This window comes from Lampris incognitus, chromosome 20 (assembly GCF_029633865.1).
Source record: "Lampris incognitus isolate fLamInc1 chromosome 20, fLamInc1.hap2, whole genome shotgun sequence".
NCBI lineage: Eukaryota > Metazoa > Chordata > Actinopteri > Lampriformes > Lampridae > Lampris > Lampris incognitus.
Window position 1 is genome coordinate 24,261,606 of NC_079230.1, and position 25,068 is coordinate 24,286,673.

The 25,068-nt window shown below is 45.8% G+C and overlaps 2 protein-coding genes and 1 long non-coding RNA gene across 3 annotated transcripts; all 3 read right to left on the bottom strand.

Annotated features, from left to right (window-relative positions):
* Positions 1-2,239: 2,239 nt before the first annotated feature.
* On the bottom strand, positions 2,240-8,179 carry LOC130130489 (uncharacterized). Its single transcript, XM_056300198.1, has 17 exons — positions 8,129-8,179; positions 5,782-5,946; positions 5,551-5,694; positions 5,400-5,471; positions 5,131-5,298; positions 4,852-4,948; positions 4,558-4,781; positions 4,330-4,483; positions 4,053-4,261; positions 3,852-3,969; positions 3,566-3,771; positions 3,365-3,482; positions 3,110-3,279; positions 2,813-2,895; positions 2,614-2,732; positions 2,362-2,533; positions 2,240-2,255 (listed from the first exon to the last, which is right to left on the bottom strand). The coding sequence occupies exons 1-17, from the start codon at positions 8,177-8,179 to the stop codon at positions 2,240-2,242; spliced, it is 2,286 nt and encodes a 761-aa protein (XP_056156173.1).
* Positions 8,180-9,629: 1,450 nt separating this feature from the next.
* On the bottom strand, positions 9,630-10,159 carry LOC130130342 (uncharacterized). Its single transcript, XR_008812156.1, has 3 exons — positions 10,034-10,159; positions 9,886-9,936; positions 9,630-9,730 (listed from the first exon to the last, which is right to left on the bottom strand). It is a non-coding gene; the product is annotated as an uncharacterized LOC130130342 (long non-coding RNA).
* A 482-nt stretch (positions 10,160-10,641) lies between these two features.
* Positions 10,642-21,746, bottom strand: LOC130130490 (uncharacterized). Its single transcript, XM_056300199.1, has 14 exons — positions 21,674-21,746; positions 21,334-21,423; positions 20,248-20,372; positions 19,950-20,093; positions 18,488-18,661; positions 17,797-17,893; positions 16,896-17,113; positions 16,022-16,175; positions 15,707-15,930; positions 15,424-15,544; positions 14,000-14,214; positions 11,986-12,103; positions 11,657-11,826; positions 10,642-10,794 (listed from the first exon to the last, which is right to left on the bottom strand). The coding sequence occupies exons 1-14, from the start codon at positions 21,744-21,746 to the stop codon at positions 10,642-10,644; spliced, it is 2,076 nt and encodes a 691-aa protein (XP_056156174.1).
* Between the last annotated feature and the right edge of the window lie 3,322 nt (positions 21,747-25,068).

The window sequence follows — 25,068 nt, forward strand, 5'->3', positions numbered from 1 at the left end:
TGAGTTACATTGCCACAGCTCACCTAGAAGAAATCAGACAGCACACAGCAGAGGATGAATTGCTACAAACCCTCAGTGCAGTCATTCAAAGAGGATGGCCCACCAGAGAAAGCCATCTCAGAAACATCCCCCGCGATTCAACACTAGGCTCCCCTGCTGAACGTCTGATGTCACGGCAGACACGCACAGCCATTCCAGTGTGTACCAAACTACTGGAACCGGTTCCGAAGGACACCCAGCGAGTCAGCGCCCAGCTCCTCAACAAAAGGCTCACTCTGAAACACCAGTACAAGTCGCCCACTACAGCCTTTAACCGAGGGACAGGTGGTTCGTATGCAGACCCCCAAAGGATACGACCAACTTGGGACTGTAAAGGAGAGGAGCAAGGAGCCACGCTCTTACGTCATCCAGTCAGCGGGAAGACATACAGGAGGAATCGTCGCCACGTCCTTCCTGAGGACCCAGACTCGGAGAACATCAGCCCCTCCACCGGGAACAGTGTACGCCTCACCTAACATACACCAGAGCCAAACAGCCTTTCATGCATTTCAGTCGAAGTGGCTGTTCTGTTTGCCTTAACATATACACAGAACGGTGCGTCGCCATAATTATTAGTCTCTGTAGATTTAGGAGTCCTGAAGGACTAAACTCAGATTATAACTTGCACACACCACCCGCACCCCCTTTTCGATGGAAAAAAAAACCCTCCATTGATGGCCCTAATTGGCTTCCGTAGAGGATTACATCGTCCAAACGATTTGCAATTAACCAAAGGAGAAACACAAACGTCAGTTAGTGTTCCTTGGTTTCAACGAAAGGACTGGCCAACAGCAAGTGTAGCCAAGAATTCACTTTTGTTTCCCATGCTAGGTTTGTGGAGGAGACACCTTGGACCCAACAAGGAATCGTGGGTTTGAAACATTTATCCAACAAAATTAGGAAATGTGTGGGTTTTTTTTCTTTCCTTTCTTGCATTTTTAGGCATCAGGCCATTCTTGTGGCTACTTCATAGTGTTGTTGTAGATCACTTGCTATAACAAGGTTTATATCACAATGTTGAATCAGTTCTGTAAAGTTATTAAATCTAATTCCAAGGCAGCAATGTAATGTTTAAATCCCTTTCACTCATTCAGCTTCCATGCTTGGCAATCGTAACTATCCAAGGCGATTCTAAATTTTCTTGGGGTTTCTTCTTTCAACCCACATCCACTTAAAAACAAAATAAACCAAGAGCGCCCCTCAGTGAATAAAATAAAACATCAAAAGCATTATAAACAAAAATTACAAGTTCGTCTGGACACGTTTGAGAGAAACGTTTCATCACTCATCTGTGACCTTTTCAGTCTCAACTGCAGGTATCCCCACCCTTACACAATCATGCAACTGTGTAAAGGGTGGGCCTACCTGCAGTCAGTTGAGACTGAAGAGATCACTTAGACGAGTATTGAAACATTGTCCAGATGAATGGATTCAATTTGCCATGATTGTCTTTATCCAGATTGAGCATTCATTAAGACTAGGTATATAGAGTCATTGCTGTAATTTGGTTATTTACGATGCGATACTGCAGCATGAACCATTGATGGGTGTAACACTTATTTGCCTGCCCACCCACCCAAGATCACCAGCAGTCACTGGTGAGGACAAATGTTAGCCAGCATTAGGTCGAGTTTTTCTTGCCGATTCTTGTTTCAAGGAGAAGCCATTTGGAAGTTTGGGTGAGCGCCATTGTCAATATAGAAATGGCACGCGTCAGCTCGTTACGCCCCCCCCCCCACTAACACCAAAGCAGATATACTGCGCTTTTGTACTTTCCTGGCCATGCAAACAGCCTCTTTTGTTTGTCTCCCCTCCCACGGCTAACTATTTAAGTGACTAGACTTAAGTTTCCACTAGTTTAAGCTGTACTGTCAATAAGTGTAAAGTCTCACAATTGCGTCCATTGTTCGTCATAAAACACAGCCAATCATGTCTCGTCTTAAGTTTTTGTTACATCCGTCTGGTGGCTAAACCGAGCTTTTAGCCAAAAAAAAGAAAAAAAAAGCGTCGAGTTATTGCTCCATTAACCGTTTTAAGGCCTTGTGCCCAGCCAAGTTGCATTCATTTTCCCCATACCAAGTCCTTCACACCAGCTGTGTAGACAAAGTTTGAACATGACGGACCATTGAAGAAATTTTATTAAGACAGATCATTAAAATTTTACATTCAACATAATTGTGCAACACTTGAAAGGTTTCCTTCAGCTTCTGAAAGACCTGGAAAGAAAGAAATGACCATTAAAATGTGGATGACACGTCATTGATTTAACCAGTTCAGAGCCATTATACAGACCTTTTCCTGGTCTGCCTTGACATGTCAGACCTTTTCCTGGTCTGCCACGACAAGGTGTCGGACAAGTCCTTCAGCACATCGAACACTTTGACGTAATGAGCAGCGGACTGGAAGACTGGTTGTTTTATTGTAGGTTTCTGAGAGGTTGCAGTGGGCTCAGTTGTAGTGTGCTTGGTGGTGGGAGGCAGAGTGGTCCGTTGACCTACAGATACCAAGAACAGACTCAGCATACCAAATGTAGATGACAGACAGGTGGCAATTTCAAGTTAGCCAGCCACTTACTTTGCACAGAGTGTTTGGAATGAACTATGCTTCCTACACCAGGCATGTCAGACACAAACTTGTGCATTGAGAAGAGGCGGTGGAGTCCAGATAGGCGATAGACACACTGGAGCGTCACCCTGTAGAGGAAGGAAAACTTTAGACCCAAGTGTGCAAGTACTTCAAGTGTATTGTTCGAGTGGTGATTAGAAAGGCTCACTTGTCAGTATCATTCCTGGAAGCAGCAGGTAGTTTCCGGCCGACGACAATCTCATTTTCATAGACAATGTGACCTTTGCCAAGCTGGGGAAAAAGTGGACAGTGAAAGAAAGCAAACGATTCATAGGCTAGTATAATAAATGCACAGAAGTTGGAAAAATTTCCAAGTGATCCAGTGTTTGTTGCATTAACTGACCTACAACTGCCAGAAGTTAAATTTTGCATTTTTTTTTTTTAGGTCTTACCCTCCTTTATTAGTTGCATAGTCAGTCATTCCAAAAAAAAAAAGGTACATTACCTTAACTCTGGTTCCACAAGTGTTCAACTGACATGAGAACAGAGCTTTGGAGTAATCTGTATCTTTGGGACCACAATTTGGGTCCAGGAGGGAGGTCCTAGAAGGCACTCCATCTGGCATGGCCAATGACACATCAGCAACTGCAGTCATCTTGCCATCATGGGAACACACTAGAGAGAGTCGTTTATACATAAGCACAAAATATTCCCAGAGGGGAGAAGAAAAAAAAAAAACCCCACAGACACTAGTGCTTACCAATTAGTTCAGTAGTAGGGAACCGGCAAGTTTTCACTGCGGAGCCATGGACTGTCAAAGTCCTACGATGCTTGATGAGGATCTCAAAAGTAGCAAAGAAAGCTTTCAAACCAATTTCCTACAATACAAAAATCAGACACGATCAAGTGTCAAAGAACAGTCAACTAAAAAAAACTTATTGCAAGCAGTGCACCCCCATACCTCATAAGTGTAGCCTGGTGAAAATATTGGCACATCCAAGAGCAGAGTCTCACTGTTGTTTTGCATCATGTAACCCAGTTGGGCAGCCAGCTCTGGGGTGAGGGGGTCTCTGCCGATATAAATCTCCCACAGATAGTCAAAAGGCTGGTGGTCTAGCTTAAAGCGGATGCCTTGCTCAGAACAGATGGCCTGAAAGGCTGGAGGGACTATAGAAAGGCATCAGTGAGAAACTCTGCCCTGCCTTGTGATCAGATATGATGCGCAAGGGTTTCAAATTTGAACTTACAGACAGCAGTTATCTGTGCCACAACTGATGTTAGGTGGCAGTAAAGCTCATCTTCAGGCAGAACAGTAAGGGTGTAGTTTATATTCAATGTGAACTGCAGGACGCCGTTGTTGAATAGCTGGGGGGGGGGGCGGGTGTTCGATTTTAATTTGATATTTGGCTATTAGACAGAGGAACCCTGCAGTCATCCTTTAACCTTACCTCCATTGAGACAACAGGGTCATCAAATGGCACCCTGAGTGTGTAGCCATGAGTGGCATTGGCCTGAGGGACTCTTGAGATTGTGTACGCGCTCTCATTTACAAACGGCACAGCAAAGTCGTGTCCATTTAGCTTCACAGCCACCAACTCCACATCCTCGGGGAAATCGCCAAGGTACACCGTGAACACACGTTCCTCAATAACCGTTCCTGAAATGAGGCCAGTCATGTCATGGTTCAGTTTGTGTCGAGGGAGAAATGCAATAATGACAACTTACGGTTTACAGCAAGCACAGGATGTGACAGCAGAGGTGTGGCAATTGGTCTGTAGATGCGAAGCCTGGTCTCTACAGAATTCTCATCCACCAAGAGTTGTTCGAAGTACAGATGGAAAACAAAGAACTCTTGATACTGGTTGTCAGTCACAAAGCTCTGCAAATAACATTCAAGTTTAAGTTCCTGTAAAAAAAAAAAATTGCATCTAGGAATATACAGTTTGTGCCGACCTTCCTGTAGGTTCCCTCAGCATTATAAGGGATGCTAATCCGGATTGCACCATTGTGCATAACCACATGGTATCCCCTTTCCTCTGCAACTGGCTGCTCCAAGAGTTGGCCATTGACTCCAACATTGATCTGCTGGTTTTCCAAACTGGAGAGACCAAAGACTAGAGGGGATGGTACTTCAGGGGTCTCCCAAACTAGATTGCTGCCATCGTAGTAACCTTCATCTGTAGGGAAATGAAAATTGTAGCATCCATCTTTTACTCAAATTAATTTTTCAATATAAGTGAGCCTTACCAATGGAGCAAGCTGCCACCAGATCTACGATGAGGACTATCCAGTTCTGTCTAGAGAAGGCTGTTGGATGGACTACCTCCATGGTCACACCACCCACCTGGAGCGATTGAGTCATGGTATAAGCAAGCAACAGATTAAGTACCTATACTAACACAGCAGCCTCGCCTTTCATAGGTTTTTTTTTGCAGTACATCACGTGAAGTTTAACACAGAATAGTTCCAATTTTTTTGACTGAAGCCAACTTCAGTTCCCCTCTACCAGTGAGGGCACAAGTTTACCATGGTGGTGAATGAGTGAGGTTGTCCATACGGGGTACGGAAAATGAGTCTTCCATCGGTCACATCAAATACATAGCCCTGCTCACGAGCTTCAGTGAGGGTCATGGGAGCCAGTTCCCCCTTCCCCTGGAACATCACCTGCCAGTCAGAAATGGCCGAGAGATAGGCCTTGGAGAGGAGTTCAGTTAGACAAGGTTGGATGAAAAAAAAAAGTTTACAACAGTTCAGGTTGCATTTAACAATTTGGTTTCACTGAAACCAAAGCTTACAGTTGTAAGGCTGGTATTCCAGTCAACCTTCTTGGTACCAGATGGACAGGTCATATCACTCCTCACAGACGCCTGAAAAGAAACTGCAAGTTTAGAAGGCTCAATTGATGTTTGCCATGTCAGAAAAATAGCCACCAATCTTCAGACATACTTCCATGTAGTTGGTCTCACAGGTAACCTCCTTGGGAGACCAGGGGAGTGAAGGAGAACAGGTCTTCTCGATATCATATCTAACCACCTGTCCTTTGTCAGTGGTTGCAACTAGGTTAAATTTGAAGTGGAACACTTGATCATCCTAAAAAAATAGATGACAACCAGTTAGTCAAGGCAGGTTTCAATTTAAGTATAACATGTTTGAGTACACATGCAATCCATTACATACTTGATTGTATTCATGACAGGAGAAGTATGAAGCACGGAACTCAATATGGCCCGGTAAGGGGAACGTGTCGATGCTGTAGCCACATTCTGCTGCATAACGTTCAGTGATGGGGTGAACACCTTGGTCATCTGGGAAGGTGTAGTCCATAACAGTTTTAGTCTCCCGCTATAGGCAATAACACTCCAAAAAGATGTTACAGGAGAAGACAGTAAAGACTTACCAACAGCCTCAAAGTGAGGATCATCCCCAGTAAAGGAAAGATCAACAGCGATCGTCAAGTATCGATCCCGGCACGCCATGTCAAATACTCCTACACAGGGGGGGAATGGAGTAAACGGGTACTGGCTACATGGCATTGTGAAAACTAGATCTTTGAAATAGTAATGAATCATGGCCAAAATATCTTCACACTAAAGGTTAAAAAATTCAGAGGTTTATAAAGTCTCACCATTTGGAATTTCAAGGCACTTCAACTTCAACCATGTCGACAGGAGCAAGAACACTCTAAAAACAAAACACACCGAACAAATTAGATTAACACCCGGCAAGTCGGTTTAACTGCTGAAACACCTCCAGGGAAGCATCTTACCCAAGCCAAAACCCAGAAGCCATAGCCACTGATCCGCTGCAGTGTCTAAAACTAGCGGAACTGCTAGCAAACTACACCTGCTAACCAGCACAAGCCTGTGTGCAGACCACGTGCTTGTAACGTCCTGGCCAGACTGTCAGCTGAACCCACCGAGCTTTCCTTTGGCTTTTATAGTCCATGTCTTCACCAGCCAACCACAGACCTAAAGGCGTGACACGCGCGTGTGTTGCTCATTAGCAATTAGGCTATCTCGCGATCAACTAAGCTCGTTAAAGTGAATGCTTCCCTCCCAGTCGATTTATTCCACTATTGGAGGGGGACGCGTGATGGTTAGGTGGCTGGTGCCGTTTCCTAATGGGGGTATTGGGTTCATTTGGGCTTTTTGTGTTGGGAACACCTGGAGGTTTCTTCTTCAGTCTTTCAATTAAGGTGAACTGGAGCCTCTAAAATTGTCCAAAGTTATGTTTGGGTGTGGTTTTGTGTCTACATTTGTAAAAACAAATAGAATGTATTGTGGTGATACACAATTGAGGGTAGATTCACCAGGGGCTCCTGCTCATTTAAGGCGGACATTCAGAGTGCTGACGTAGGCACTGCTCAGAAATTCCGGGGTGGAGCCATGTTTGCAGCAACAAGTGGTTAGCTGGTTGCCACGGGAGATTGTGCTGTGTCGGTGTCGCTTTGTGTGGCGAGTAAACGGAATTGACTCGATTTCTCTGTCTCCTCATTCCTGCACTCCCACAGTATCATATACGTACTTTCCACCGAAAATTTAGACTCAGGTTTTACCTGTACAATTCCCTAATCGCATTAATACGTGAACTTGATCCCCCACCCACTTTCTCCCCAATTGTACCTGGCCAATCACCCCGTTCTCTGAGCCATCCCATTCGCTGCTTCACCCCCCTCTGCCGATCCCGGGAGGGCTGCAGACTACCGCATGTCTCCTCCGATACAGGTGAAGTCGCCAGGCGTTTCTTTTCACCTGACGATGAGGAGTTTCGCCAGGGGGACGTGACGCGTGGGAGGATCACGCTGCTACCCCCCCCTCCCGAACAGGCGCCCCAACCGACCGACCGACCGACCGACCGACCGACCAAAGGAGGCGCTGGTGCAGCGACCAGGATACACGGTCTGGATTCGAACCGGCAATCCCCGTGTTGGTAGGCAACGGAATAGACCGCTGTGCTACCCGGACGCCCTCGCTCATATTTATTTTTAGGATTATAGAAAGGTTTAGCAAAAAATATTCTAACGTTGAGATTTTACCCATTTAACAAAAAAATAAATACATTTAAAAAAATTATAACAATTCAAACTTGCAACCGTTCGTGATTAGTTCTCTTTTTTAAAAAAATAATTCTCATTTTTCTTTGCATTCCAGCAGCATAGAAATCATACCCCCGTCCCTCGAGTCTTTCACCCCTCCCCTACTTATATTGCTTATAAGGTTCAAATACTGTCCCAAAGATGCACGCAGAGGCGCACAGATTTGCCTTTTGCAGTTTATGCAGAAGCTCCCTTTCCAGAGGAAAAGGGTGATCTTCAGGTTGTGTGTTGAACATGTGGCCACACATGGGCATCTTCTGCGTAGGGGTATGGGGCCGTGGCATGAATCCTGGCAGTAGGTGATGTTTTGGAAATCTCAGACATGCATTTGATTACCTTCCAACTAGTGGCCGTTAAGGTTGGAGCCAATTCTTCTAAATACAGTAAATACAGCTTGTATTTACTGTATTTAGAAGAATTGGCTCCAACCTTATAGCACTTGGGATCTGAGGAGATGTATAGCACATTGGCTTGCTGCATCATTGGAGTCCCCCCCCCCCCAGTGTATTAATGACAGTGGATGTTTTTTAGTTTCCCATGTGGTCCTTAAGAAGGCTGCAGCTTGGTAATTAGCTGAAGTTGGACGCTTGTCAATTGATCAAGTGTCACTCCTTTGGATTTTGGAACGACATCTAAAACGCCAGCTGTGGTTAATTAGTGAGATTGGATTCAGATGGGACAGATGGGGAGCACATCTTTTCCGGCTATTGATTTACTCTGCAGTAGATGTGGTGGTAGAAATAAGCTCGGCAAAGCCCAGCACAGTGTTTTGTGCAACGGCCAACCACCCACAGCAGGAGAATGGAAAATCTCGGGAGGGTTTTTCATTGACTATTCAAACAAAAATCATACAGTGAAATAAATGTTTCCCCAAAAGACCAAAGAAGGGGGCATCCGGGTGGCGTGGCGGTCTATTCCGTTGCCTACCTACACGGGATCGCCGGTTCGAATCCTCGTGTTACCTCCGGCTTCGCCGGGCGGCCCTACAGACACAACTGGCCGTGTCTGTGGATGGGAAGCCGGATGTGGGCATGTGTCCTGGTCGCTGCACTAGTGCCTCCTCTGGTCGGTCGAGGCGCCTGTTCGGGGGGGGGGATAGATAGCGTCCCCCTGGTGAAACTCTTCACGGTCAAGTGAAAAGAAGCGGCTGGCTACTCCACATGTATCGGAGGAGGCATGTGGTAGTCTGCAGCCCTCCCCGGATCGGCAGAGGGGGTTGAGCAACGACTGGGACGGCTCGGAAGAGTGGGATAATAGGTTTGCATATGACGTCACGAACTACAGATGGAGTGCCGGAAGTGATTTTCTACATAGGAAGCACTATCACAAACTTTCGAAATGCCTATGTTTGGCGTCATTAACTGAGAAACCAGAAGGAGTTTTTATTGAGCACCAAAAGTTGTTGTTCGGGGAGGGGAGGAGAGGAGGGGGGGGATATGCAAGAAATCGACGGAAAACGCCGGAAAAAACGGCTTGCGAACCGTCGTCTGCGGCCGGGAGGAGCGGAGTCGGATAACGCGCGCGTGTGCAGCGACCTCTTCCGTCAAAAAAAAAAAAACACTTCATAACATAAAGGCTCATGTCCATCACATCTTACTGTTTCTACCTTTCTCTCATAACATCGTCTAAACTAGCACAGTTCGGGCTAAACTAGGTCCATCTCGTTCATTCTGCTTTTCACTTCCGGCCCTCCATCTGAATCTAGCGCGTCATCAGAATCACGTGACTGCAAACACGCTATTGGCCAAGTACAATTGGGAGAAAGGGGGGGAATATCCACAAAAAAGACCAAAAACAGCGTTGTATGTACATGTACTGGACAAAGATTTACCAAAAAGAAAAGAAAAAGGAAGCCACAGTCAAAATCAGAACTTTGATCCTCATAACGTGTTTATTTGCTTGCAACATTGCGTCCGTATACTCTGAGCGCTTTAGAGGTCCTGTACGCAGCCATCAGCACACAGCAGAGGAGCAGCAGCAGCACGGAGGCCAGCCTCCACTTCAGCCATACCGAGACTCCAGACACGTTCCCTGACAGGACAGAAGGGTTCAAAACCACGGCACATCATCTTTCCTCATCCGCTCGATTCAAAGAGTAGACAATTACCCCAAACAATGTTATAATAACCGCAATTAACATCAAATTGAAACACCTGACATGTCAACTGACCCAACACTATACATACCTAGTGGAGGTTTATGCTGTCCATCCAAAGTGACCTTCATTTTTCTTTGACCTTGTTTTGAGTGGGGGAAATAAATGATAATAATCTTGCTAAGCGTAATGGGTGAATAGCCATACAACCCTAATTATAACTCAAAACACACACAAACCTGTGCCGATTGTTTCCATGTGTGTGTCTCTGGATGGCGTGGGTGAGAGGTGGAGACTTGTATTGACAGTGTACTGGAGAGAAAGGGTACTGGTGTCATTTACTGGATAGCGACACTGGATTGACAACCTGAAAGTGAGAGGGAAAGCAAAGTATGGATGATGCATTGGTGATGATGATGATAACGACATATGCCTTTCTATGCTTGTGTTTTAGTTTTTTCCCCCCAATTGTATCCGGCCAATTACCCCACTCTTCCGAGCTGTCCCGGTCGCTGCTCCACCTCCTCTGCTGATCCGAGGAGGGCTGCAGACTACCGCATGTCTCCTCCGATACATGTGGAGTCGCCAGCCGCTTCTTTCACCTGACAGTGAGGAGTTTCACCAGGGGGACGTAGCGTGTGGGAGGATCACGCTACACCCCCCCCCCCCGAACAGGCGCCCCGACCGACCAGAGGAGGTGCTAGTACAGTGACCAGGACAGATACCCACATCTGGCTTCCCACCCGCAGACACGGCCAATTGTGTCTGTAGGGATGCCCAACCAAGCCGGAGGTAACACGGGGATTCGAACCGGTGATCCCGTGTTGGTAGGCAACAGAATAGACCGCTACGCCACCCGGATGCCCCTATGCTTGTGTTTTTTGTGCTGCATTTTTCCCCACCTGTACGGTGAATCTCTGTGTATGAGTTGATCGTCCGAATGGAGATAATCTTGCTGGTATATCACCTGGTTCTCATAAACCAGAAAATTTCCCTCAGACTGTAAAGACAACACATGAAGACATTACATTAAAGTGGACCGAAAGTGACAAGGTAGTATGATAGAATGGTTTAACATGCTAATGCCATAGAATTAAAGGTACCATCCTCAATGCAAATGTAAAAGAACAGTCGCCCTGCTACTAGAATACTGTACACGGAAATGGAGCCTGCTATCACGCCCATATCGATGGACAAGTCTCTTAATACAAGGACTAAAATTAAACAACAACTAATCTGAGTTTTTTTTCTTTTTAATTATCCCCCCCCCTTTTTTTTTTCTCCCCAATTGTACCTGGCCAATAACCCCGCTCTTCTAAGTCATCCTGGTCGCTGCTCCACCCCCTCTGCCGGTCCGGGGAGGGCTGCAGACTACCACATGTCTCCTCCGATACATGTGGAGTCGCCAGCTGCTTCTTTTCACCTGACAGTGAGGAGTTTCACCAGGGGGACGTAGCGCGTGGGAGGATCACGCTATTCCCACCAATTCCCCGTCCACCACGAACAGGCACCCCGACCGACCAGAGGAGGTGCTAGTGCAGCGACCAGGACACATACCTACATCCGGCTTCCGACCTGCAGACATGGCCAGTTGTGTCTGTAGGGACGCCCGACCAAGCCGGAGGTAACACGGGGATTCGAACTGGCGATCCCCGTGTTGGTAGGCAACGGAATAGACCGCCACGCTACCCAGACGCCCTAAATCTGAGTTTTTGATGTGTTGTCATGCTGTAAAAGATTTGTTTAAATCGGCAGTTTTCAATCTGTCACTCAAACCCTTCAGTTACATAAGTAGATATCACTCAGTTTTATGTGGGGAATAAATCACAGACTGGGCCTTTAAATCAGTCACATTTCCTCACAGTCACAGTGGTTCCGCAGGAGGCCAGGCTGAAGTTGAACAGGGCCCTGGCGCTGTCAGTCTCCAGGGGACCACAGCTGGGGTCCAACAGGGTGGTGCGGTTCGGCTGTGTGGCCGGGATGGTGTGGGTTGTGTCGACCACAGCTACCATCCTTCCTTCTGGCAAACACACTGCACAAGGGATTTTAAAAAACAGCAAATGCATGTGTGACTCTGCATGTTTCAGTGTGCTGCTATATGCATTGCACTACGGCAGCCCATTTCACCAAGGTGGTCAAACATTAGCTTTGTGTGTTCGTGTGACGGGTTCTTTTTTTAACGTGTGTGTACCAAGTAGCTCTCTGACGGAAAAGGTGCATCGCTGGACAAGGCGGCCCTCAACTTTCAGAGAGTCGACATCCATCACAGAAATCTCCACTTTGGCGACGAGGCCTCTCAAAGTCAACTCCTATGACGAAAAAAAAATCGAAACAGGAAATGTGCATGTGAGATTGTGCATTAAGTTTCCTTAATTAATCCCCTTGGGGAAATTCTGTTACTGCAAATTAACCCATCCTAGCTGTGATCTGTGAGGCTAGGCGCAGTGGGCCGCCGCCTTAATGCTGCGCCCGGGGACCAACTACGGTTCTTCTTTCCATTGCCCCGGTCAGGGGCACAGACAGGAGTATAAACCCTAACATGCATGTCTTTTTGATGGTGGGGGAAACTGGAGCACCCGGAGAAAACCCACCACAGACACGGGGAGAACATGCAAACTCCACACAGAGGACGACCTGGGATGACCCCCAAGGTTGGACAACCCAGGGGTTCGAACCCAGGACCTTCTTCCTGTGAGGCGACAGCGGTAACCACTGGGCCACCGTGCCGCCCAGTGTTGTGTGCATGACCACTGCAACAACAGAGGGAGTGTGGCATTACCGCTTCCTGCACAGCAAATTACAAAAACTGTGTATAGCCGGGTGGTGGGCTAAACTTGGGAACTCTTCAATAATCTGAGGGCCAGGAGCATCTGGGTCTATTCTGTTGCCTACCAACATGGAGATTGCTGGATTGAATCCCCATGTTACCTCCGGCTTGGTCGGGTGTCCTACAGACACAATTGGCCGTGTTTGCAGGTGGGAAGCCGGATGTGGGTATGTGTCCTGGTCACTGCACTAGCGCCTCCTCTGGTCAGTTGGGGCGCCTGTTCGGGGGTGGAGGGGGAACTGGGAGGAAAAGCGTGAGTCTCCCACGCACTACGACCCCCCGGTGAAACTCCTCACTGTCAGGTGAAAAGAAGCGGCTGGTGACTCCACATGTGTTGGAGGAGGCATGTGGTAGTCTGCAGCCCTCCCGGGATCGGCAGAGGGGGTGGAGCAGCAACTGGGATAGCTCGGAATAGTGGGGTAATTGGCCGAATACAATTGGGGAGGAAAAAAAGGGGGGGGTCTGATTCACGTCCATATGACAACAAATAATACTTAAATCTTGACCTACCTCGGCCCAAAGGATCTGAATCCCCTTTAGGGATAAAAAGAGTACCTTCAATCAATAGACTAACTAATCGCTCAGAAACAAACTGGATACATCTTATCTACTGCCCTCTGCTGGCTTCAAATACCTGAAAAAACTCAAGATCCCCCATAAATACATCAGCATTACACCCCTCTCTGTGTATAAGTAAAGGCTTTGCAGTAGTTTTGGGAATCCAGCCCCAAAAACTCTTGCTAATCTCACATTTCCTCCGAGTGCTAATCTATTGAATTGCACACACAGATGGTAACTCTATGAGGTTCAAGCAGCGTGGAGATTAGGCATTACTTGACTCAATGGAGGCTTAAATAAAAAAAACCAGGGCTAATTAAGAGAAGCCATTAGGTGTCTTGAGTCCTACATCTTTCATTGGTAGTGAAAAATTACTGAGCCCCCCAGCATAAGGTTGAGTGGTTAATGGAGGGTAAAGCTCATTGGATTTTCACTACGCAGATAAGCCAAGGTGAGATCTTAAATTGATCTTAAACTCTTAGAAAATCATTTTCTCCTCTCTGCTGCTTGTGAAGTGTCATAAATAAGTCAACTACTATATGGGGATTTTGGGCATACAACGTGGCTAGAATGGCTCAAAACCTCAAAATTGTTTAACGTGTTCAAGTGCTGCCATTCAAGAGCGAGAACTTAAATTTAATGACGCCACATAAAACAGAATCGCCAGTGAGATTAAATTACTCAGTAGAAATCATAAAATCAAGATAAGGAGAAACAAACCAATCTCCTTCAATCTTCCTCGGCGGGGGGGGGGGGTCGTGACCCACTGGAGCGTCAATAAGAAGGAAAAAAAATCAGATGAAAAAATTGATTTTATCACCTCGTAGGTCATCCCAGGGCTGTAGAGAGGGATCTCCACGCTGAAGTAGTCCTCCTCCGCCTCCAGCCTGAAGTCTCCCATCTCCACCAGCTCCCAGTCCAGCCTGCGGGAGCCCAGGAACAACTCCCACTGCATCTCCCCCCGGTCCCCATAGTGCAGCATCACCAGCACTCCCCTCGTGGTGCACCTCCCTTCCAGCCTGGGAGAAGCCAGCGCTGTGCCAGGGAGGGAGGGGGAGAGAGAGAGAGAGAGAGAGAGAGAGAGAGAGAGAGAGAGAGAGAGAGAGAGAGAGAGAGAGAGAGAGAGAGAGAGAGCGAGCGACAGATTGATAGGGTTGGTGGTATTAAAGAGGGATGTTAACCCAAGTCGAGATGTTCTTGTTTGGGGATAAATCACTTAAATTTCAATAGATTTTTCTTAAATCTTTACTTTTTCAAAGTAGGATTATACTTCACACAAGCATTCTTTTCAGCAACACCTTGTCTTAGACTGACAAAGATAAACAACCAGTACCTGCCTGTGCAACCGGTAGTCCTCTACTACTACAGCTACTACCACCACTACTACCACTGATACTACTACTACTATTGCTACTACCACTTCTAGTGCTGATACTACTACTACTACCACTACTACAACTGCTGATACTACTACTACTACTACTACTACTACTGACACCACTACTACAACTACTACTGGTATTACTACTGCTACTACTAGTACTACAGCTGATTCTTCTACTACTACTATGACTACTACTACTTCCGCTGATATGACCACTAATTGGCTGGGCTAATTAGAAGCTAAAAATAAGAAAGCAAAAAATAAAAAACTTTAAACATTAAAGCTGAAATCTGCAACTTTTCTCCAATGATGAATAGCTTTTTTTTTCCATCATCTCTACCATGGTTGGAGACTCTCTCCATAAACCGCTGTTGACATGTTTTGACCAGGTAGGAAGACCACTGGTGCAGCTGCAAACACGTTCTTACCCAAACAGGAAACAGGACTGAAACCTGATGATGATGTGTCGATGCTTCTGATAGACAGCTTCTCTACCAATTCTATAATTAATGACAGAATAGTATTCCCATAGTTTGATTTTTTTTTTAAATACATTAGACTGTCTGTGTTATATGTGAGAAATAAAGTCGGAATCATGAGAAATAAAGTTGCAAAGCAAACTTTTTTTTATGGGGTGGAAACGGGCTTCCATAGTGTTAGCTTTCATCCCAGGATCCATTATAAAGGTTGGTTGAATAAATGTTTAAAGGTCACTGCCAGTTCAGACGGGAGACCATTCCAGTTTATAACGCCACCAGTCTTCTGCTGACTATTGTGTTTTTATGCTTGAGCCACTGCAGATTTCATCTTACGTCTTAATCAATAAGAAAATACTCAACAAGACCAGATCAATACCTCACCTGTTTGTTCTCGAACATAACTCTCTACGGTGGCTCGATGGTAGAAGACCCCACCGTTCGGTAAGATGGTAAGACCGAAGGTCAAAGGGAGGCTATACTTCCTGTAGCCAACACCTAAATACTGTATTTATACAAAAGGGGAAAATGTTTCCTGGGTTATTCTTTTTTTAAGCATACATGCATACCAAGGTTGGAATTCAGATGTGCAGACCTGGGCTCATTTTTTCCAACTGTAGGGGTCTGGGGGTCTTTCACAAACTAACAATACTTTGTTCAGTCTCACCTCTTGAGTTACATGCGAGTTTGAAAAAGGTACACTGATCTGGTAGGAGTAGGTCCCGTTGGGATGAGGGACCTTGGATACCCTCAGCTCTCCACTGCTTTGATTTTGCATATGGGTCCAGATGAAAGGGTCCCCCCATTCCCCTACTGAGACCATCTGAAGGGCCACATCTGGGGGGAAGACGCCCAAAGTGACGGAAAAGTGTCCCTCAGATGGCACTGTGTCTGCAGAGGAAGAGAGAGAACTAAGAGAGAGGGACGGACAGGTAGCTTGTCACCAGGAGATTTGTCAGCAAAGGTAAAACACAAGGCGTACTATTGATGACGGCTAGCCTCCGTGGGACCAGCGGGGTCTGCAGGAGCCTGAAGGAGCGGTGCTGTGTGAGGGGCCAATGCTGGTCTTCCCACTGACGCATGAAGAACAAGTCAACAGACATGGACTGGCTGTACTGACCATGCACAACACCACTCTGGAGGAAAAAAAAAAAACCTGCCGTCAAGTCATATGAACACACCGACTGAGTATGAATCGATCTCTGTGGAAAGGTTTTTTTTTTTTGGACAGTCACCGTAGTCAATTTACATGAATAGTTGCATGCACCAACTGGCACTTATTAACCTCAACTTCCTGAAACGGTGTCGTGAAATGACATTTAGAGCATCGTAAACTTCCATGACGTGATGTTTATCCGAATGAAATGGAACGGTCAGGTGGGATTTTGCGAGGGGAGGGGCTTTGATTTGACTGATAGCCAACCACGGCCAGATATTTCTAGAAGAATGTGGAAATCGATACGCTATTGGCTAGTTTCCATTTGGTGGTAGCAAATTATTATTCTTCTCTCAATCTTGCTTCGAATTCATCGGATATTTTTGTAAATGTACGCCTGAAAGCACAGGATAACTAGTTGAAAGTAGACGTCAATGGGTAAATGAACAAAAAAAATTATTTTTAAAGATAAAGATGTCATTTTCTATAGTCTATCTGTACAAAAAACATCCTTGAGTAATAAATGTATCACCATAAGAACCATCAAGAGAAAAGACACTGAAGAAGTCTGAAGCTTTTTATGTTTAATTTGCCGCATAATTCCTCAGCCAACCTGCACAGGAGAATCCACTGTGCCCAGGAAATCTACAGCCATGGTTTATTTCACCATCTGTCCTGCAGTCCTGTTTTAGCTAGATACCTTGATGTGCCCGCCGCGGGCCCCCAGGGGAATCCTGACCTCTACCAGTCCCTCCTTCAGGTCGATCTGATACCGCCGCTCTTTAAGGTCACGCTCACTTAGCACCTCGCTCGCCACGCCAACCCTCATCCCTCGGTCCCTGAAACCCGCCCGGACCAGCGAGGAGAGGACGCGGGGAACCCGCCAAACCAGGGAGGACCCGTCCACTGTAGCCTCATCTGGGCAGGAAGGTAAAAGAAAGAGGGGAAAAAAAGATGTTGAAGAAACCAGATGTGCATATAGGAAGAAAAAAATAGTTCACCCTTTGTCAAATCCCACCCTCCTTCCGCACGCCTTGGGTACTGCTGTTGGACAAACAACTGCCTCAGAGAGTCCGTCTCCATTGAGAGCCTATTGAAAACACCTGTTGATTTTATTGACTGTTATCTAAGTCATATATTTCTTTAAAGACATTCTTTGTGATAAGAAACATCTTGGACACAGTACAGTGACTGACCATTATATGAATTTTTAGAAAACTGGTGGAAAACCATTGGCAGGTTTCCAACTGTCATGGCTGCCGCCTTGGTTGCTAACGGTGCTAAAGCTAACTGGTCCCTCCACACTTGCATCTCGATTCTATCTGAACACTTCTGAAGCCAGCTATCTCAAATGTCCTTTAAATGTTGGCAACAGGTCCTTTAGTATGCCGTGGAGTGCGATATACATGAGAAAACATTCACGGCCACATCGATAGGGTGAAAATATACGACAGACCGAATGTCAACATACATTACAGGATGTTAGCTAGCTGCTATGTGCACAAACCCTGTGTTTGGTGGGTCAGCGGACCAATCAAAAGGCCAATAAAGAGGGTCAGCTGAACAGCAACGAGGGTTCAGATATATGAATATGTCCTTACTCAGCATGCAGGCCACTGTGGTGTCAATAGCCAGGAGACTTCCATGGACTGGATAAATTATGGTGGCTCTCACCACCTCCACATCCACTCCCTCTTCCTTGAAGAAAGACACAAAAAGAAGAGCTTAATAAGGAAAATCTACTGATACTTTCGGCTGCTCCCGTTAGGGGTCACCACAGCGGATCATCCGTTTCCATCTCTTCCTGTCCTCTGCATCTCCCTCTGTCACAACAGCCACCTGTAAGTCCTCCCTCACCACATCCATAAACCTCCTCTTTGGCCTTCCTCTTTTCCTCTTCCCTGGCAATAAGGAACAATACTGAACATATTACAAAACAAGTTAACGCTGCTAACAGGGGTTTTTATTGGTCTCAATTTAATTTTGATGTCTCTTTATGAGCGACATAATGAAAGGAGACCAGCAGTGAGAAGATTAGATGTTGCTTTACAATGAGTACAAATGCTTGTCTCTGGGTCAGATTACCCATGAAATCTAGCAAAACTCGTTATTTGAAATGAATGCAGTCATTTCGCTCACACTTCATCTGATGATTTCTAAATAATGTCATCCCTGCATGTGTCGTGTGCTAGCTGCTAGACACACAAAGCAAACATCGCATCAGAATAGGACATTTCAAACAACGACTGGTCTGTGCCTCATCTCCATCTCAATCCAGACACCTCTCCGTACCATGGCGATGAAGGAGTGAGGGGAAGAGTAGCTGCAGCGGAGGATGAGACGCGAGTCCCTCTCTGAGATGTGGTAGCCCAGGGTGGTGGCCTCCACCACGGACCAGGCCTTGGTCTGTGGAGCAAGCTGGCCCGCTGTGTGGAACATCACAACCATCTTCGCCACGCCAGCGCTCTATTCAAGGAAAAACATTTGTTTTGTATTTGAAAAGTAACAGAAGAAACAAAAAAAAAACAGATTCCCAGTTAAGGTCTTGACTTTTAACTGTATATCCTCTTAGAGGCTGTTCTCCCACCTCTGTCTGAACTTTAGCAGATGCAGGCAGGACGGGTCGCTGGATGGACACCTGGAGAAAAATGTGTGTTACTCGAGTTTTTACTCAGGCCCATCCATGTGGTGGAGTTACTAAGTAAAGCAAACGATGTGGCCGCGGCATGCTAAAACATAATCTAAAGATTTTAAAGAATATTTTAAATCTGAAAATACTACACTAACCACAAAAAGAGAAGCAAAAGTTTCAGTCTTCAGACTATGAAGCCTTGACGATAGTCTAAAGACAGAAACATTTGCTTCTTGTTTACGTTGTCCGTCACCTCACTTTTCCTTTTCTGCACCATGAGCAGCTTGTGTTTGTGTACCTTTTGCATATGAAAACGTTAACTAAATGAAACAGAATTTTTGACTTGTGACGTTAGCTTCACTATTTTCCTTTTTTCTCCAAGGTATGTATTTTTTGAGCGTAGGGTGCAGATGAGGAGAGCCTGGAGAAGTGGAGGTATGCACTGGAGAGAAGAGGAATGAAAGTCAGTAGGAGCAAGCTAGAATACCTATGCATGAATGAGAGGGAGGACTGCAGAATGGTGAGGATGCAAGCAGCAGAGGTGACAAAGGTGTATGAGTTTAAATACTTGGGGTCAACTGTTCAACATAACGGGGAGTGCAGAGGAGAGGTGAAGAAGAGAGTGCAGGCAGGGTGGAGTGGGTGGAGAAGAGTGTCAGGAGTGATTTGCAACAGAAGGGTACCAGCAAGAGTTAAAGGGAAGGTTTACAAGATGGTTGTGAGACCAGCTATGTTATATGGTTTGGAGACAGTGGCACTGATGAAAAGACAGGAGGCTGAGCTGGAGGTGGCGAGTTGAAGATGCTGAGATTTTCATTGGGAGTGACGAAGAAGGACAGGATTAGGAATGATTATATTAGAGGGACAGCTCAGGTTGGACAGTTTGGAGACAAAGCAAGAGAGGCAAGATTGAGATGGTTTGGACATGTGTGGAGCAGAGATGCTGGGTATACTGGGAGAAGGATGCTGAATATGGAGCTGCCAGGGAAGAGGGAAAGAGGAAGGCCAAAGAGGAGGTTTGTGGATGTGGTGAGGGAGGACATGCAGGTGGTTGACATGACAGAGGAAGATGCAGAGGACAGGAAGAAATGGACACGGATGATCCACTGTGGCGACCCCTACCTCCATGTAGTTTTCCTCACAGACCATCTCCCTGGTGCCCCACGGCCATGTGAGGGTGCAGCGGAGCTGGAAGGGGTACACCGCCACTGTGCCATCAGCCTGGCGGTTCACAAACCACACACGCAGGTGATAATCTGTGTCCCCCTGCAGAGAGCCAGAAAGAAAGAGAGGGAGAAAGCACGTTTAGCTGTAACAATTTTAAATTTCATCCAAGTTTCAACACATAGCGTGTGTTAAGAGTGGCTGTACGAGTGGCTCTGCAGCACAGGAAGCACTAGATTTCAGTCCCAAAGCTGACCTTGCTGTGCACATGGCAGGCCAGGAAGGAGGCGCGGAAAACCAGATCCCCGTTGCGGTCTAGCAACATGGTGTAGCCGCAGTCCGTGGCCTCCTGGTCTGACAGGATGTGGAATCCATCCTGATCTGGAGATGAACGGGGGAAGGGTCATGAACATAGAGATCCTAGAACAGACCCAGACCCACTTGCAAAGAAACCAAACATCTCCAATCTAATGCATCCCAAAACACATTTAGAAATGCATCTCGTATATTCTCCATCCATCCATTATCCAAGCCGCTTAATCTGAATTTGGGTCGCAGGATACTGGAGCCTATCCCGGCAGTCATTGGTCGGCAGGCGGGGAGACACCCTGGACAGGCTGCCAGTCCATCACAGGGCCGAGACACACACACACACACACACACACACACACACACACACACACACACACACACACACACACACACACACCTAGGGACAATTTAGTACGGCCGATTCACCGGACCTATATGTCTTTGGACTGTGGGAGGAAATCGGAGATCCCAGAGGAAACCCACACAGACACGGGGAGGACATGCAAACTCCACACAGAGGACGACTTGGGGCGACCCCCAAGGTCTGACTACCCCGCGGCTTGAACCCAGGACCTTTTTGCTGGGAGGCGACTGTGCTAATCACTGTGCCACCCTCTTATATTTTGCATTTCTTAAATCATGTTTTACATTTTTAACATGCACCTTTCTTACATTAGTAATTTTTACTTATTCTCATATCGACTTACACCTAATGATACTTGATGGCTCTTTTGCATAACTGTACCTCCTGTTTATTACCTTCTACTATACTACCATGCATATTGTCCACATCACTACTGTTGGGAATGTGAGGTTTTACATATACTTGTAAGTGGATTTAATGTTTCTGTTGCCATATCGTACTATACGGCTGTGGTGCAAAACAGTTTCCCTCCTGGATCAGTAAATCTTCTCCTCTCGTTTTGTCTATCTTTAAGCAGCTTCCTTTCTGCCCAGGATCTGTGTCAGAGTGATGCTCTGGTGGATTATCAGGCCTGTGTGTGGGACTAGTTGTGAAGTTATAACGTACCTTCGAAGTCAAAACGGACCATTGTACCGAGGAAGCTGGCCTGGATGGACAGCCAGAAGTGACGTTCATGGCATTCGGTCTGAAATGTTCCTATGTAGAGATAATGGAGGACATACTCCGTTACAGACCTGGCAACACTGGGATTTATACTTCCATATGACGTCAGATATCAAAATCACGTCATCACAGCCACGACTGTCGTGAAGATACGGCAGAGGTTGATCAAGGGCCGTGATGTGGTACCTGATATAAACTGATGAGTCTTTGGAAGTAAGAACGCTTCGCCTAAATAATGAATTCATACTGTTTGTATACTGATGTGGATATGAACAAATCTTACCAGCCGGCACAGGGTTGGGGAGACAGATGGGAGCAAACACAAGGAACACCAGACCAGGGAACAAACCTGCCATTTTATGAAACTCACATAAGACATCCTTCACATTTATAAACAAACCCAGACATTTGTACCACATCTTAAGTGCACACTCTTGCAAAAAAAAAAAAGATTTGGGTTTTTTTTTTTGCAAAGTAATTGCAACAAGTCTAAATAAAAGTTTAAGCGTTAGCATTCTCGGGGTTACCTTTTGCAAAACAGCAAAAATAAAAGCATACTTGTTAAGTTTAAACGTTAAAGGTGCATCGAAGTAAACAGCCATACTTTGGTGACACAGTTGAACTTCAGAAATTATTTGATTTCTCTACGGATTTTTTTACTCGTTGCGATTTGCAAGACGAAATTGTGGTTACCTGCACGACGCGAAGCCATTTTGTCGGACCGGAACAGCGCAGGTGGAACTAATTAATGGGCTCAATTGGTAAATCGACTTAATTGGCAAGTGCCACAAAACTGCATCAGACTCGCCACTGTTTGCTTGCAGCTATAAAAAACAACGTCAAACCATTTAACTAGTGTCATGACTCAGATTTATTCTAATTGAAGTGAGATTTAAAGAAATTGCGTGTTTGATTTGACAGACGGGGCCGAATAAGCATGCAATGTTACACTGACCCCTAGTGGACAATAGAATAAGCATGAAGCGTTGCCATGACCCCCCTAATGGACAATAGAATAAGCATGCAGTCTTACACTGCCCCTAGTGGACAACAGAAGGGCAACGTACAGCTGGTACAATGTTTTTAAAAATAAAATTTATTGAAGAAACTCCAAGATGAGCTATAAACTGAGCTATAAACTGAGCAGAAGCGTGAAGAAATGCTGAAGTGAGTGACACATGGCATGTCTGTCTGCGCTGCTGTCATATTCAAAAATTCATGCGATCTGAATCGTGAGGCGAAACCCCTGGTTCTCAATCAGGTCCTCAGCTACTATCAGTACCGCTTGCTTTCAGTTCTACCAATTACGTCTACCTGTTCCAATTATTCAGCCTCCAGTTGCGGGGGGGGGGGGGGCAGGACTGCAGTGAACGACATGCCAGAACAGAAATCCAGTGCTGGTGGCACCTGAGGACCTGATTGAGAACCACCGTTCTAATTCATTAAAAAACTTTGTAATATTTTTTCTGTTTTTTATTTTATAGGGGGAAAAAAACATTCAAAATACAACACATATATGAAACCAATAGGGAAATAAAATATTTCACAAACCCACTGAATTCCACAGAGGGTAAGAATTGAAAATTAAAACACAGGTAGACAAGACAGAAAATAGTACCTAAATAATAACAATAAATATATAAAGATAAATACAAATAAATGGATACATAAATGTATACAAAAATAAAGAATAAAATAAAATTTGATAAATATAAGAATAAATGATAATAATAATAACGAGAAGAAGAAGAAAATAGTTTAAGAAAATATTTTCTGTCTTGAGAACTTGGTAATAATCCCTCTTGATACGGAGCAGGATAAGGGGTTTGGATAACGGATGGTTCATTGGATACGGAGCAGTATGTCACACGCCCCCTTGTGGTAAATCAAATATAACGCAACAGGAGCGTCCAATGTTTCATCTCACATAGCCTTAATCAGACTGACTGTTTTATTTTGCATCAAACTGAGGAAGAAACATTAATGGATGACCCTTACAGGGCGGGGGGGGGGGTCCATGGTGTGTACAGATGTTGAAGATTGTACTGGAAACCACTATGAGAGGATTCTGGGGTAGATGTTAAGGATGCCACTGAGACGAGTGCAAGTCCAGTATCAAAACAAGCCAGTCTGCCAAGTCACAACAGCAAAGCCCTTCTATCACAGACAGTAGTACGAAGCATCTATTTCATCCATTTCCAGGACGTTTGCTCTCACACCCGATTCCTCTGTGTGTTCACACGATACCGTTTATCTTCCCATTCCTGACATTTGGTCACCCGAGATGGTGGGGAAACTGGGAGTTGAGGCATATACTCTACTGTCACATTCATGGTAAGCAGCTCTCAGTAAGATAGTGAATAAATGTAAGGTTGGAGAAAGAGATCTTGTTAGTTCATATCCAATGGACTAAGAGTTGGTGCGAAAGTGTGGTCACAGATTAATCAGCTCCTGACAAACTGATGCAATATCATATCATGCGGCACAAGAGACACCCAACTCTCCATCGCATACACCCCCCCCCCACACACACACACTCACTCCCCCCATGGCTGTACCAGGCTGCCCAGTTGGAGGCCTGTGATTATAAGCGGGTGCATCCGCTCCTTTGCAAATGTCATTTGAGGAGTCATGCTAGGTGGCAATACCAAGGAACGAGTAGTCTGAGAGCCACCAAGATGCAGAAACTACAACGTACCTGGAGAGGGAAAGTCACCCTCCACGCACACACAGAGGTGAACCCGATAGCAAACAACAGAGGTGTTGAAGTCAGTTTGGCATGGGACATTAATGCAGGTTTCCTTTTACCCCCACCGGCTCCATCACGGGTGCAGACTGCCTCAGCTCAATGCAGGATTCCTCTTTAGGACATCTTTCCTCCCTTGAGAAAAGGAGCGACGGCAACATTCTGTGGTGCTGTAATGTCCTCTTATGAACCTACGATGCATTGAAAGGAGCATCCTTGCTCACTTCATATGAGTTACAGTCTCTCTATGACTCCAGATCATCGGACAGGATATCACGCAACCTTTAAAATGACCTTTACATTGAGCATCATTCGGTGGCTTGACGGGTTTCTGTGTATATTTTGCAGGACTGCCGGTTTGAATCAGTCACAAGATTGACACCAGCTGACTACTGCATGCCTGCCATATATCTATTTGCTATTTGGCCAGACGGTAAGAGAGAGCGTGAGGTTTGCACAGGCCTATGTCCTCCACAAGCACCGTCAGCACACAACTTACCTCCTCCCATGGAGCTGTTTTAACAGTTATTTACCCAGCTGACCTTTAGACGTTAAGTTCTCATTGACTTGAAGGGTGATGGGAATGGGCAGGGGCGGCTGGTGGGGCGGCTGGGGGGGCTGCAGCCTGTTTGCAGTGTCCAGACGTGCAGTTAATTAATTAACATTTGAGTCACTTTGCGTCATTACCAAAACGGTGCAGCCTGCAGACCGCCCGTCCTGTGTGGACGTGTGGCTGACCCTGACTGACCCAGCATGGGGTCCCGGTGAAGTGTCATATCAGTGAGTGTTTGTCATTATAAAAACGAAAAACAAAACCTACCACACCAAGTGAAAGCGGTTAAAACCCAATCAGAAATGGATAGAGCTGAGATGTGAAAGTGTTGAGATTAAAGGGGAGATGTTTGAGGCATGCTTCTTCACATTTTGAGAGT